The 16,156-nt window shown below is 39.9% G+C and overlaps 2 protein-coding genes and 1 pseudogene across 2 annotated transcripts; all 3 read left to right on the top strand.

The window, feature by feature from the left end:
- Positions 1-9,270: 9,270 nt before the first annotated feature.
- On the top strand, positions 9,271-9,954 carry LOC141615421 (uncharacterized; annotated as a pseudogene).
- Positions 9,955-11,895: 1,941 nt separating this feature from the next.
- LOC141614778 (receptor-like protein kinase FERONIA) lies at positions 11,896-13,095 on the top strand. Its single transcript, XM_074433524.1, has one exon. It carries the CDS (start codon positions 11,917-11,919, stop codon positions 13,093-13,095), a length of 1,179 nt encoding a protein of 392 aa, XP_074289625.1. The 5' UTR covers positions 11,896-11,916.
- A 40-nt stretch (positions 13,096-13,135) lies between these two features.
- Positions 13,136-14,777, top strand: LOC141614777 (receptor-like protein kinase FERONIA). Its single transcript, XM_074433523.1, has 3 exons — positions 13,136-13,159; positions 13,300-13,339; positions 13,456-14,777. The coding sequence occupies exons 1-3, from the start codon at positions 13,136-13,138 to the stop codon at positions 14,745-14,747; spliced, it is 1,356 nt and encodes a 451-aa protein (XP_074289624.1). The 3' UTR covers positions 14,748-14,777.
- Positions 14,778-16,156: the final 1,379 nt, after the last annotated feature.

Raw genomic sequence — 16,156 nt, 5'->3', positions numbered from 1 at the left:
CATAAACACACTTTTACATCTCATACACTCTAAAACACTGTTTTATCTCTCTTAATGGCTGCTAGTTTGTTCTGCTCTCTTTTCCGGATCTCTTAATCTGTAATTCTTCCTTTTACTCTTTCTCTTTCTTTACTCACCCCTTAATTTATGATGTTGATTATTCCTTTACCTTTTGCCCTTGCTTTATTTATCGTTATGTCTAGCTAAATTTCCTACTAGGATTTAGGGGATTCAATGATTACTGTTAGTTGCTAATTAGGTTTATAGATCTTTCGTTGTTATTACGTCTCTGTTGTTAATCACTGCAATTAACTGTAACTAGCTACTTGAATCGATGCATTTAGCTTAATCAATCTTGGTACGCCTTAACCTAGACCGGAAGGTTGGAAGGGGTGAGACCCGCAGTGAACAATAGGATGCTTTAGTGAGGGCGGAAGCTAAGCTAATAGTATTTTAGGGCGAATTGAGACCGGAAGGAGATATTCGTTGCCCCTTAGACTGATACATGCGACCGCTCTGTGACCTTAGCTGCAATTATCTGATATTCATTGATGACCCGACAATCCTAGTCCTCTCTCTTTTATTGTTAGTTTCTCTTATTCCTTTTTCTCACTTTAATCTCATTTAGTTTAGTTCAAGCAATTCAAACCCCCCATTAGTGACATTAGACAGACCGAATTAACAAGTAGATAGTGACCGCCTCCCTGTGGAGATGACCCTCCTAGCCGCTAACTTCTGTTAGTAAGACTTCGGTATTTATTTTTGGTACACAAACGACAGTATCACCGGTATGCCATAAACCAACATTCGTCGAACCTCGGATAATGCCATAAAATGTATTAATACTCGTTATCCAAGGCTGAAATCAAATAGGCTAACTCCTGAAATGACCTTGGACGCGTGATAGAAAAACCGGGAGAAAAAGAAACAGGGTCCGGTATGACCTCCCGAACGGCTGAAATTGAAGTGTATATAATACACGGTTTTTCGGGATTACAGGATCGCGGAACAAAATTCTCCGGAAATCACACAGAAAGTTCCTTAGGTCGGATAAAGCAGCAACGCGAAATTCAGTAGCAACGAAAGATATTTGGGGGTGCCGGTATGCCATAAACCAGCATTCGTCGAACCTCGGATAGTCGTGAAACATGTATTAATATTCGTTATCCGATGCTGAAATCAAAAAGGTTAACTCCTGAAATGACCTCGGACCCGTGATAGAAAAACCGGGAGAAAAAGAAACAAGGTCCGTTACGACCTCTCGAACGGCTGAAATTGAAGTGTATAATACATGGTTTTTCGGGATTCTAGGGTCCCGAAACAAAATTCTCAGGAAATTACACAGAATGTTCCTCGGGTCAGATAAAGCGGCCACACAAAATTTGAGTAGTAATCGAAGACATTTGGGGTGCCGGTATGCCATAAACCAGCATTCGTCGAACCTCGGATAATGCCATAAAATGTATTAATACTCGTTATTCGAGGCTGAAATCAAATAGGTTAACTCCTGAAATGACCTCGGACGCATGATAGAAAAACCGGGAGAAAAAGAAACAGGGTCCGGTACAACCTCCAGAACGACTGAATTAGAAGTGTATAATACACGGTTATTCGGGATTCCAGGGTTCCGGAACGAAATTCTCCAGAAATCACACAAAAAGTTCCTCGGGTCAGATAAAGCGTCCACACAAAATTTGAGTAGCAACGGAAGAATTTGGATGTGCCGGCATGCCTTGAACTAACATTCGACGAACTCGGATAATCGTAAAATATTTATTAATACTCGTTATCCGAGGCTGAAATCGAATAGGTTAACTCCTGAGATAAACTCGTACGCGTGACAGAAAAACCGGGAAAAAAAAAACAGGGTCCAGTACGACCTCCCGAATGGCTAAAATTGAAGTGTATAATACACGGTTTTTCGGGATTCCAGGGTCCCGGAACAAAATTCTCCGGAAATCACACAGAATGTTCCTCGGGTCATATTAAGCAGCCACGCAAAATTCGAGTAGCAACGAAAGACATTTGGGGATGCCGGTATGCCATAAACAAGCATTCGTCGAACCTCGGATAATCGTAAAATATGTATATTAAGACTCGTTATTCGAGGCTGAAATCGAATAGGTTAACTCCTGAAATGACCTCGGACGCGTGATAGAAAAACCGGGAGAAAAAGAAACAGGGTCCGATACGACCTCCCGAACGGCTAAAGATGACACGCAAAATTTGTCGAAACACGGTTTTTCGGGATTCCAGGGTCCCGGAATAAAATTCTCCGTAAACCACACATAAAGTTCCTCGGGTCAGATAAAGAGGACACGCAAAATTTGAGTAGCAATGGAAGACATTTGGAGGTGCCGGTATGATATAAATCAGCATTCGTCGAACCTCGGATAACCGTGAAAAATGTATTAATACTCGTTATCCGAGGCTGAAATCGAATAGGTTAACTCCTGAAATGACCTCGGACGCGTGATAGAAAACCAGGAGAAAAAGAAACAGGGTCCGGTACGACCTCCCGAGCGTCTGAAATTGAAGTGTATAATACACGGTTTTTCAGGATTTCAGGGTCACGGAAAAAAAATTCTCCATAAATCACACATAAAGTTCCCCAGGTCAGATAAAGCGCACACGCAAAATTTAAGTAGCAATCGAAGACATTTGGGGGTGCCGGTATGCCATAAACCAACATTCGTCGAACCTCGGATAATGCCATAAAATGTATTAATACTCCTTATCCGAGGCAGAAATCAAATATGTTAACTCCTGAAATGACCTCGGATGCGTGATAGAAAAACCGGGAGGAAATGAAACAAGGTCCGGTACGTCCTCTCGAACGGCTGAAATTGAATGTATATAATACACGGTTTTTCGGGATTACAGGATCCCGGAACAAAATTCTCCGGAAATCACGCATAAAGTTCCTTGGGTCGGATAAAGCGGCAAGGCGAAATTCGAATAGCAACGGAAGATATTTGGGGGTGCCGGTATGCCATAAATCAGCAATCGTCGAACCTCGGATAATCGTGAAACATGTATTAATATTCGTTATCCGAGGCAATAGTTTAACTCCTGAAATGACCTCGGACCCGTGATAGAAAAAGCAGGAGAAAAAGAAACAAGGTCCGATACGACCTCCCGAACGGCTGAAATTGAAGTGTATAATACACGGTTTTTCGGGATTCCAGGGTCCAGAAACAAAATTCTCTAGAAATTACACAGAAAGTTCCTCGGGTCAGATAAAGCGGCCACACAAAATTTGAGTAGTAATCGAAGACATTTGGGGGTGCCGGTATGCTTTAAACCAGCATTCGTAGAACCTCGGTTAATGCCATAAAATGTATTAATACTCGTTATCCGAGGCTGAAATCAAATAGGTTAACTCCTGAAATGACCTCGGACGCATGATAGAAAAACCGGGAGAATAAAAACAGGCTCCGATACGACCTCCCGAACGGCTGAAATTGAAGTGTATAATACACGGTTTTTCGGGATTCAGGGTTCCAGAACAAAATTCTCCGGAAATCACACAGAAAGTTCCTCGGGTCAGATTAAGCGGCCACGCAATATTCGAGTAGGAACGGAAGAAATTTGGGGGTGCCGGTATGCAATAAACCAGCATTCGTCGAACCTCGGATAATCGTAAAATATGTATTAATACTCGTTATTCGAGGCTGAAATCGAATAGGTTAACTCCTGAAATGACCTCGGACGCGTGATAGAAAAACCGGGAGAAAAAGAAACAGGGTCCGATACGACCTCCCGAACGGCTGAAGATGAAGTGTATAATACACGGTTTTTCGGGATTCCAGGGTCCCGGAACAAAATTCTCCGTAAATCACACATAAAGTTCCTCGGGTCAGATAAAGCGGACACGCAAAATTTGGGTAGCAATGGAAGACGTTTGGAGGTGCCGGTATGCCATAAACCAGCATTCGTCGAATCTCGGATAATCGTGAAAAATGTAATAATACTCGTTATCCGAGGCTGAAATCGAATAGGTTAACTCCTGAAATGACCTCGGACGCGTGATAGAAAACCAGGAGAAAAAGAAACAGGGTCCGGTACGACCTCCCGAACTTCTGAAATTGAAGTGTATAATACACGGTTTTTCAGGATTCCAGGGTCACGGAAAAAAATTCTCCGTAAATCACACATAAAGTTCCTCAGGTCAGATAAAGCGCACACGCAAAATTTGAGTAGCAATCGAAGACATTTGGGGGTGCCGGTATGCCATAAACCAACATTCGTCGAACCTCGGATTATGCCATAAAATTTATTAGTACTCGTTATCCGAGGCTGAAATCAAATAGGTTAACTCCTGAAATGACCTCGGTCGCGTGATAGAAAAACCGGGAGAAAAAGAAACAGGGTCCGGTACGTTCTCCCGAACGGCTGAAATTGAAGTGTATATAATACACGGTTTTTCGGGATTACAGGATCCCGGAACAAAATTCTCCGGAAATCACGCAGAAAGTTGCTTGGGTGGGATAAAGCGGCCACGCAAAATTCAAGTAGCAACGGAAGACCTTTGGGGGTGCCGGTATTCAATAAACTAGCATTCGTCGAACATCGGATAATCGTAAAATATGTATTAATACTCGTAATCCGAGGCTGAAATCGAATAGGTTAACTCCTGAAATGACCTCGGACGCGTGATAGAAAAATCGAGAGAAAAAGAAACAGGGTCCGGTACGTCCTCCCGAACGGCTGAAATTGAAGTGTATATAATACACGGTTTTTCGGGATTACAGGATCCCGGGACAAAATTCTCCGGAAATCACCCAGAAAGTTCCTTGGGTCGGATAAAGCGGCAAGGCGAAATTCGAGTAGCAACGGAAGATATTTGGGTGTACCGGTATGCCATTAATCAACAATCGTCGAACCTCGGATAATCGTGAAACATGTATTAATATTCGTTATGCGAGGCAATAGTTTAACTCCTGAAATGACCTCGGACCCGTGATAGAAAAAGCAGGAGAAAAAGAAACAAGGTCCGGTACGACCTCCCGAACGGCTGAAATTGAAGTGTATAAATACACGGTTTTTCGGGATTCCAGGGTCACGAAACAAAATTCTATGGAAAATACACAGAAAGTTCCTCGGGTCAGATAAAGCGGCCACACAAAATTTGAGTAGTAATCGAAGACATTTGGGGGTGCCGGTATGCTATAAACCAGCATTCGTCGAATCTCGGATAATGCCATAAAATGTATTAATACTCGTTATCCGAGGCTGAAATCAAATAGGTTAACTCCTGAAATGACCTCGGACGCATGATAGAAAAACCGGGAGAAAAAGAAACAGGGTCCGATACGACCTCCGAACGGCTGAAATTGAAGTGTATAATACACGATTTTCGGGATTCAGGGTTCCAGAACAAAATTCTCCGGAAATCGCACAGAAAGTTCCTCGAGTCAGATTAAGCGGCCACGCAAAATTCGAGTAGCAACGGAAGACATTTGGGGGTGCCGGTATGCAGTAAACCAGCATTCGTCAAACCTCGGATAATCGTAAAATGTGTATTAATACTTGTTATTCGAGGCTGAAATCGAATAGGTTAACTCCTGAAATGACCTCGGACGCGTGATAGAAAAACCGGGAGAAAAAGAAACAGGGTCCGATACGACCTCCCGAACGGCTGAAGATGAAGTGTATAATACACGGTTTTTCGGGATTCCAGGGTCCCGGAACAAAATTCTCCGTAAATCACACATAAAGTTCCTCGGGTCAGATAAAGCGGACCTGCAAAATTTGAGTAGCAATGGAAGACATTTGGAGGTGCCGGTATGCCATAAACCAGCATTCGTCGAACCTCGGATAATCGTGAAAAATGTATTAATACTCGTTATCCGAGGCTGAATTTGAATAGGTTAACTCCTGAAATGACCTCGGACGCGTGATAGAAAACCAGGAGAAAAAGAAACGGGGTCCAGTACGACCTCCCGAACGGCTGAAATTGAAGTGTATAATACACGGTTTTTCAGGATTCCAGGGTCACGGAAAAAAATTCTCCGTAAATCACATATAAAGTTCCCCAGGTCAGATAAAGCGCACACGCAAAATTTGAGTAGCAATCGAAGACATTTGGGGGTGCCGGTATGCCATAAACCAACATTCGTCGAACCTCGGAAAATGCCATAAAATGTATTAATACTCGTTATCCGAGGCTGAAATCAAATAGGTTAACTCCTGATATGACCTCGGACGCGTGATAGAAATACCGGGAGAAAAAGAAACAGGGTCCGGTACGTCCTCCCGAACGGCTGAAATTGAACTGTATATAATACACGGTTTTTCGGGATTACAGGATCCCGGAATAAAATTCTCCGGAAATCACGCAGAAAGTTGCTTGGGTGGGATAAAGCGGCCACGCAAAAATCGAGTAGCAACGAAAGACATTTGGGGGTGCCGTTATGCCATAAACCAGCATTCGTCGAATCTCGGATAATCGTGAAACATTTATTAATAGTCGTTATCCGAGGCAATAGATTAACTCCTGAAATGACCTCGGACCCGTGATAGAAAAACCAGGAGAAAAAGAAACAAGGTCCGGTACGACCTCCCGAACGGCTGAAATTGAAGTGTATAATACATGGTTTTTCGGGATTCCAGGGTCCCGAAACAAAATTCTCTTGAAATTACACAGGTCCGGTACGACCTCCCGAACGGCTGAAATTGAAGTGTATAATACACGGTTTTTCGGGATTCAGAGTTCCAGAACAAAATTCTCCGGAAATCACGCAGAAAGTTCCTCGGGTCAGATTAAGCGGCCACGCAAAATTCGAGTAGCAACGGAAGACATTTGGGGGTGCCGGTATGCAATAAACCAGCATTCGTCGAACCTCGGATAATCGTAAAATATGTATTAATACTCGTTATTCGAGGCTGAAATCGAATAGGTTAAATCCTAAAATGACCTCGGACGCGTGATAGAAAAACCGGGAGAAAAAGAAACAGGGTCCAATACGACCTCCCGAACGGCTGATGATGAAGTGTATAATACACGGTTTTTCGAGATTCCGGGGTCCCGGAACAAAATTCTCCGTAAATCACACATAAAGTTCCTCGGGTCAGATAAAGCGGACACGCAAAATTTGAGTAGCAATGGAAGACATTTGGAGGTGCCGGTATGCCATAAACCAGTATTCGTCGAACCTCGGATAATCGTGAAAAATATCCCCACTGGCAGCGTGGAGTGACCTGTTGCGATGGGCACTCTGGCAGTGCTACACACTTTAGTGTGTAGTCAGTATTGTGGAGTTGGGGATGGAGTTCGGAGTATATCTGTGACGATTGAGCTGTGTTGTTTGTTGTGTTGTAGGATTATATAAATTGTGTGATTAGTACTAACCCCTTTTATTGTTTTAAAAACTGTGGTGATCCATTCGGGGGTGGTGAGCAGTTGTTGAGCAGGTATGAGTAGAGATACATGGGCAAGCTGGGATGAGTCATCACTACAGTTAGAAGAGTCTTCCGCTGTTGTCAAACTTTATGTTTAGCTTTTGGACATTTGGTTTTTGGAGAACATGTATTTACATTTTATCAGTTTGGCTTCCAGATTGTAACCTTTCACTTAACTTTATACTATTTAAACATTGTTTCGTTATTGTCTTATGAGTATCATTGCCTCGGGAAACCGAGATGATAACATCTCTATACTTGAGTGGTCCTGGTAAGGCACTTGGAGTATGGGGGTGTTACATGGTGACCTTTTTCGTCACATTTAATGCAACCAACAATTGGAAGTAGATCTCTTCTTTAAAAAATGTTTCTTACTAGAATTGTTGTTAAACCTCTTAAGATTATGACCATAACAATATCCGCAATATTTCTAGTGAACATTGCAAACTCATCGTCTCCATCATCTTCCTCATTACTTGAGGTTGATTTGAAAGCAGGCCCTCTTACTTTAGAGCTTTCACCAAAACGCTTCATGAGAGTTAACTCATGAGCCATACTCGTTATCCGAGGCTGAAATCGAATTGGCTAACTTCTGAAATGACCTCGGACGCGTGATAGAAAAACCAGGAGAAAAAAACAGGGTCCGATACGACCTCCGGAACGGCTGAAATTGAAGTGCATAATACACGGGTTTTCGGGATTCCAAGGTCCCCGAGCAAAATTCTACGGAAATCACACAGAAAGTTACTCGGGTCAGATAAAGCGGCCACGCAAAATTTGAGTAACAAAGGAAGACATTTGGGGGTGCCGGTATGCCATAAACCAGCATTCGTCGAATCTCGGATAATCGTGAAAAATGTATTAATACTCGTTATTCGAGGCTGAAATCGAATAGGTTAACTCCTGAAATGACCTCGAACACGTGATAGAAAAACCGGGAGAAAAAGAAATAGAGTCTGGTACGACCTCCCGAACGTTGAAATTAAAGTGTATAATACACTGTTTTTCGGGATTCCAGGGTCCCGGAACAAAATTCTCCGGAAATCACATAAAAAGTTTCTCGGGTCAGATAAAGCGGCCACGCAAAATTTGAGTAGCAACGGAAGACATTTGGGGTTGTTGGATAAACGACTATATAAAAGCTAAATGGAATGGAACGAAATTGTGTTAAGATTCCCACAAATTTCAGGCAGTTACGGTTTTGAAAATTTTTACCCGCGACAGTTAATGAGACAAGTAAAGGTATGTAATTTTTCTATTTAATACGGGTATGAGAAGGCATGCATCCGTCTTGTCTCCTCCATATGATATCGTTACTTTTAAGAGTCGGTTCTTGTTTTTATTATGCAATACTTGAGAGAGTATTTTAGTCGGGTTGAATTTTGAGAGCAAAAGTCATTCTCTTTTGAGAATATCACACTAAATGTACTTCGTCCTTTTCACAATGATCTTCCATATTACTTTTGTTCAATCGTTAATGTCGACAATACGACATATTAATGGTAAAAGTTGTAAAAATTCAACCCTGAGAAGTAAGGTAGTAGATGTTTCCCTCTTACCTCGGTTCTACTATAGAAGCGATGCAAAAACTGATTTTACCCAAGTTTCCCTCTTGCATCTCATACAAGAACCACAACGTCATATTCCATGTGATGCCAAGCCGTTTTGTGGCCGCGTCAAACGAGTTTTCCTTGGAAACTTCTTTGCCAAATTATTAAGAAGCTTCTATAGTATATAAAATCATCGACTTGACTACTAATTTCAACGAATCTTCCATCTAATAAATAACTAAACCTGCTGACCTCCATGAAATTCCTAACTTATTTTATTCACCGAAACTTCAGCCGCCCCCATAACCATCTAGATGCAAGCAAGAAAACCAATCACAGTCTTACACGTACCCATCTCGATTAATTTTTTATAATTTACAAAAACATTCAATCCTACCTGATAACATGTACTATTATAAATATAGACACCTTCCTTCCTCAAACAAGCATTATTAATTATTACAACATGGAAACCATAACTATGTTATCTTTAACAAGAAACATTAATCCCATCATCAAATTCGCTCCTCTTAGTCCAAAACCGAAGGCTGTATCAAGAAACAACGGTATTACAACAATATCGGCTCTCGGAAGAAGTAACTCTAACGGGTCACAATATCATGGACGACAAGTAGATGAAAACATGATTGTATTAAGAAAAAGAATACATGAAATGAAGATGGTAGAAAGAAATTATGAGCCACCAAGTGAATGGATGCAATGGGAAAAGCAAATATATGTAAATTATGATGAGTATATATGCATGGCATTAGGGTTTGTCCAAACCCAATTGATGAACACTAGGCCTAGTGTTGCTCTTGGCTCTTGCTACTTTGGCCTTGCTCACGTTGAGCGTGCCGACATCCGTCATTTTACTCGTCTCCCATTTTGCTGGAGTCGCTGATAACATGTTTTAGATGCTTTCAGCTTTTTAAGTTTGGTCTCAATCATTTGTTTATCTTCGCTTTTATATTAGATTTTGTTTTTGTTTTTTGTGGGATATTTTTAGATTGTGTCCAAATATGGCTTAAATTTTTTATTGTCATCTTGGAGGATAGTGATGATATTTACATACATTATTAGAAAAATTATTTGTTTTACTTGTTCACTTTCCATCCCTTGTATTTATTTTCATCATGATATAGATTTTAAAGTATCATCATAAACAAAACTTTATATTAGAGATATATGACTTGATTTATCACATTAATGATCACACACATTCAAGCAGCATATATCATCAGTTCATCATCGATATGAGCATGAAAATAAGAAGCTAATAAGGAATGATCCATGAATTATGCAACATAAGACATGCATGCATATATTAACCACTCTTCATGATTAAGATCGACTAAACATGCATGCATAATATTAGAGACCGTCTTGCTTATGACGGTCACAAATTTGGATTGTAGTATATAATAATCATTAGTTCATTACTCCATATTATGGCAAAGTTATATTTATGACACTAAATAAAAAGATACTAATATTTATTTATTTCAGAAATTCCTAAACTTACTAGCCAAAATAGAAATACTATATTTATTATTTAAAAAATCATAATTTCCAAATCTTAGTGGATTCTTGGGAAACAAAAAAACTTATAAAAGCACCCCGTCGTTGGATTAATGTATTACTCGACGATTCTCTGTATGTGGACTATACTAAAGCTGGGAAAACAAGTTTTTCAAGCGTATAAAGGAATTACATCGTCTGATTTTTCTCGCCATACTTCCAAATCTTAATTGCTCTTCACGAGTTTTACATATAATTGCTTCTTTTATCAATGGAAACTGTTCTTCCAGAGACACCGTCATTAATTAATCACAAAAGAGGTAGACCCTCCAAGGTTTCGTGCAATGTCCAACATGATGATATACTACCTCATGTTATACCAAGAAGAAAACGGTCCAAAGTAATCAAGCTTACAAAAAAATTCGAACATGAAAAAATCGAAAACTATAACCTACACTCAGGCGTATATGATGGAGAAGTAAGCGAAGATGGAACTATAGACTCGACTTTATCATCAGAAGAGTTACTAGAAGAACATGTTCCTTGGTTATCTCAAATTACTATACCTGGACCAATTCCGAATTTGGATAGTTTGTTCTTCAATCCGACTAATCTCGACATTCTTGTACACTTTTTTGATGATATACCTACCGCGTGATTTAATCTTGTAAAACTAAATTGATTATGAGCCTGGCTTAATTTAATTATTACAAGATCAGTTTGTGCGTCTTTTAATAATTTAAAACTTCATAGAAACAAACTCCATCATAAACAATTTGAAGGCGGAAACTCTGAAGGTATTCATTCTACAATGTTCAAACTATTTCAAAAAGAGTTCTAAGAACTCGACATGCTCTGTTTTTGTTCTTTAAATTTGACTTTATAATAAGGTAAGATAGTTAAAGGAGGTTGTTCATCTTACCGTCTAATCTATTTAGCGCGGCTCTTTCTTCTTTGACCGTCTTGATCTTGTATTTAACATAGCTCAGTAATAATACCGATCAAAGTTGGCTGCTCCGCTTTCATTGCCACATATATCAAGGGTAGCTTGCCAAAGCTTTTTATTTCATTCACATTACCGTCCACCAAAATTCACAATTCAGAGTCATGTATGAGCAGGGCAATGACAAGCACTTGATGCCGCTTGATTTTTCAACCCTAGTTTGGTTGACTTTTGAAGGTGTAGCAGCTTGCAAAGGACGGTGTAATATTTGTAATGATGGACCGTGTAGCAGCTTGCAAAGGACGGTGTAATAGCTCTTTTCGGGCCGTGTCCGTACTCGCATCAGGTGGCACATTAACATCTTGACTTTTCAACTCTACTTATCCTCAAACTAACTGTGTCTATTTGTAGATGCATCAAGTTGTTAATTAACAAAATAAAATATCTGAATTTATATTAATTGGTGTTTAATTTGATTTAACAAATTTAAGAGTAATAATGCATAATTGCATTAAGTTGTTAATTCTGATAATTGTTTGGAGTTGTATCACAAGCGATGCCTTTAACGACACATCACTCCTCATCAATTGTGGGCTTCCTAAGTCCACCCAATCTAAGTCCATCTCCGATGGTCGTGTATGGCAGAGCGATGACGACCCTGATTTCGCTCCATCGTACCTCAACACCGTCTCAACTAGCTTCTCAGAGAATGCTGATGACCTGCCATACAAAGTAGGTCGGGTATTCTGGTCTGATATCACCTACACCTTCACTCTCACCCCAGGCCCCAAATTCATACGCCTCTACTTCTTCCCTAATGTTACCTACAACAACACTCTTCCTCATCAATTTTCGACATCTCTCATTGCTAATAGCTTCACTCTTTTACACAAATTCAATCCTTTCCTCAACTCACAAGGGAAACCATTTATTTTATATGAATTCCAAATTATTATCCAAAAAAATAGTGAAAATAATCTCAACTTAACCTTCTCTCCAGGTATAATCAATAATAATGGTTCTCCTGATACAAAATCGTCGTACGGGTACGTGAATGGTATAGAAATTGAGTCCATTCCAGATGGTTTGTACATAAACGAGTCCAACCTGATTTATGTCTATGCCAATGTTCCAGAAATGGGATACGCATTGCTAAAGGATTCGACCGCACTCCAGACTGCTTATCGGCTAAACGTGGGAGGAGAGAACGTGGATAGGAATGACGATAATCCAGGGGGAATGAAGCGTAAATGGGACGCAGACGAAGACTACGTAGTCGGGGAAAGAGGCATAAAGTTGGAACCAGATCCACACCTGTCGAGCTCAACGAATGACAGCGGCATAAACGAGGCGCCTATGATAGTATACGAGACGTGGAGGGGGATGGGAGACAACTCGGCTGCTATAAATTTGAAGCGGAACCCGGGCTTTGCCTATGTGGTGAGGCTTCATTTTTGTGAGATGGATGTTACTGTGACAGGGATTAATCAGAGGTTGATGAATTTGTATATTGATGGCAACCTGGCAGAGGAGAATCTTGATATTTGGTACGAGGCTGGAGGGTTTAGTATTCCCATAAACATGGATTATGTTATAACTGTCCCTGCTCATAATCCTACTACTGCTTCAAAGGTTGCTCTTTCCTTGGCCCTCCGTCCTTTACGTCCTGGCCGGTAAGTATATTTAAGAAAAAAAAAAACTATAGCGTCGGTTCTAAATGATTATTTGCGTCGGTTTTGAGGTGATGCATTTGGAGGGGCCGTATTTGCTGTTGCGTCGGTTTCACAAATGTTGCAATAAGTTAACTCTATATTTCTTAAATATGATTGATTGATTGATTGATATTTAAACTGATTTGTTGCACTTGTTCTGTTTGTGTAGTGTTATAGATGTATCGCTGAGTGGGTTGGAGATCTTGAAGGTGTGCGATACGGCTAGAAATCTTGCAGTTCCTAATCCACCTTACAACAGTACCCACACAACTTCACTAAATCAAACTCAAATAAGCGCAACTTCACTAAATCAAACTCCAATAAGCGCTAAAACCTCAATCCGTAAGACTCATTATTATTGCAAGTGTCATTACTGGTTTACTACTAGTTTCTGTTATTATACTTGCTTTGTTTCGAAGTAGACTACAGTATAATAAGAAGCTATTTATATCGGCCAACACGTCTAGACCGTACTTATCAACCGATCTTTGTCAACGTTTCTCGTTGACCCAGATAAGGGTTGCCACTCGTGACTTCGATCAGAACTTAATCATTGGCCGGGGCGGGTTTGGAAAGGTGTACAAAGGCTGCATAGATGGTGGAGCCACTCATGTGGCTGTCAAAAGACTAAACCCGACATCCAAACAGGGGGAGCAAGAGTTCCTTACTGAGATTGAGATGCTTTCAAAACTGCGTCACAAACATTTGGTGTCCTTGATCGGGTATTGTGACGAAAAGGGAGAGATGATATTGATATACGAGTACATGCCCCGTGGCACCCTTCGTGACCACTTACATTACAGGGACACTAAGGGAACAAACAACAATCAAGTATTATCATGGAACCAACGTTTGATGATTTGCCTAGGATCGGCTCGTGGGCTAGAATATCTCCATGGGGGAACACAACAGTTGATCATTCACCGTGATGTCAAGTCCACTAATATTTTACTCGATGACAAGTGGACCGCCAAGGTGTCAGACTTTGGGCTCTCGAAAGTGGGTCCTGCAAGTGATACAGGAGTGGGCCATGTTAGTACTATTGTTAAAGGTAGCTTTGGGTATTTGGATCCCGAGTATTATCAACGTGGACAATTAACTGAGAAGTCGGATGTTTATTCATTTGGAGTCATGTTATTTGAAGTCCTATGTGCCCGACCAGCTGTTGAACTTAACCTTCCTTATGTTCGAGCTTGCTACACAAAAGGGATCCTCTACACTTTAGTCGATCCTACCCTAACGGGTCAAATCACACCCGAGTGTCTAAGTAAATTTGGGGAGATTGCAGAGTTGTGTATAAGGGCTAATCGCGATGAACGTCCCTCGATGAGGGACGTAGTATGGAGTTTAGAATTCATGCTAACACTTCAACAAACCGCCGAGAACACTAGTGATGGTAGTCCAATGGTGGAACTTATTATTAGTAGTAATGCTACGGGTGGCGGTGAAAATGGTGATTCTAGAATTTCATTTCGGGAATATGTTTGCGAAAGCAGAGCAGTTGGTGTTAATACTCAAGGGTCGACTGTCGCTGGTAATACTGCTGTTACAAATTCTCATATGGAGGTCAAGTCGGGTTCAGTCTTTTCTGAGATCTTTGATCTACGGGCTAGATGAAATTTTGCCGTCCGTTCTTGTAAGCCTATATTTTTTTAGATGAAATCTTTAATTTATTTTACAATATGATGATGCTTGTGTCAACATATATATTTATAAAGTAAAATCTAAATAAAATTACAATTATATTTTAGAAGAAGATAAACTTTATGCTTTACATAGTATCTGTAATAATTTATTTATTCATATCCCTCTTTGTTAATTTCACAAACAAACTAATAAGACGAGTTTATTACGGTGTAAAGTTTTTGGTGTAATGGATTTAAAAGTGTTGTTGGGTTGGACTGGAAACATTATGCAAGCAAGTCTTTTGCTACAAGGAAAGCCCACCTGTATGGACAAGATCACATGGTCATATGGGCTTGTTCCCATGTTGGCCCAACATTTACAAAGCTTGCACAAATACTTACTCCATTTTATTGAGTTCTTTACATTTATTTCTTGGACATTATGTTCACAAGTAGGGTGAGCAAAACCGTGTATCCGATACGGTTTTGAAAACCGTATCGGGTATACGGTTTTAAAAATCGTAAAAATCACTATACGGATTCGATACGGTTTAACCGTTTATACGGTTTTCGGGTACCCGGAAAAACCGTGTATACGGAATCCGTATATACGGATACGGTTTGGTGACAAATGTCCAATTAAACATTGTAATTTTTCAAGAGCTAATAATTACCTCTAACATGACCACCTCTTATAAAGGGCTGATTTTTGTTTATTGAGATAACTTAGTAAAAAAAGTCGTAAAAAACATTGAAAGAGTGGAGTTAAAAAAAAGGAACTTTGCATTTTTTATTTTTTTTTTTATACAAAAACTTCAAACCGTGTCAAAAACCGTATATACGGTTTCGTTTTTGCCCGACCCGGATACGGTACGGTTTTTATAAAACCGTATCGTATATACGGATTTTCATATCGTATATACGGAAATCCGTATAACTCAAACCGTATATCGTATCGTATCCGTATTATAAAACCGTATCGTATATTTTTGCTCACCCCTATTCACAAGTGTCGATAATATTTAATACAATTTCTATTGAATTCTTTACATTTATTTCTTGGACACTATTTGCCACTTCCCCGCAATTTCTAATATATAACATAAAATAATCATGTAAGATTTTACTTAAATTGTCTAGTCAAATGTATTATGAATATCAAATTTTTATAATTTTTAAAGTATATAACTAAAAGTATGAAAAAAAACGAGCATTAATATACATGTATAAAGCAAACGTAAAGAGTTCAGTGAAACGGAGGAAGTAAGAAATACGGAGCACTTGTGCGGCAGAAATGAGGGCGCGTCACAAATCTCAATGTGCCACTCGCTCCCGGGACGACATTCCAACGTCGGTTTTTGTGAAGTATTATGTTATTTGAATAATTATATACTTTTTGTA

Source organism: Silene latifolia, chromosome 11, assembly GCF_048544455.1.
Source record: "Silene latifolia isolate original U9 population chromosome 11, ASM4854445v1, whole genome shotgun sequence".
Classification (NCBI taxonomy): domain Eukaryota; kingdom Viridiplantae; phylum Streptophyta; class Magnoliopsida; order Caryophyllales; family Caryophyllaceae; genus Silene; species Silene latifolia.
Note: the sequence above shows the minus strand (reverse complement) of the source record. Positions and strands in the feature narration are given on the sequence as shown.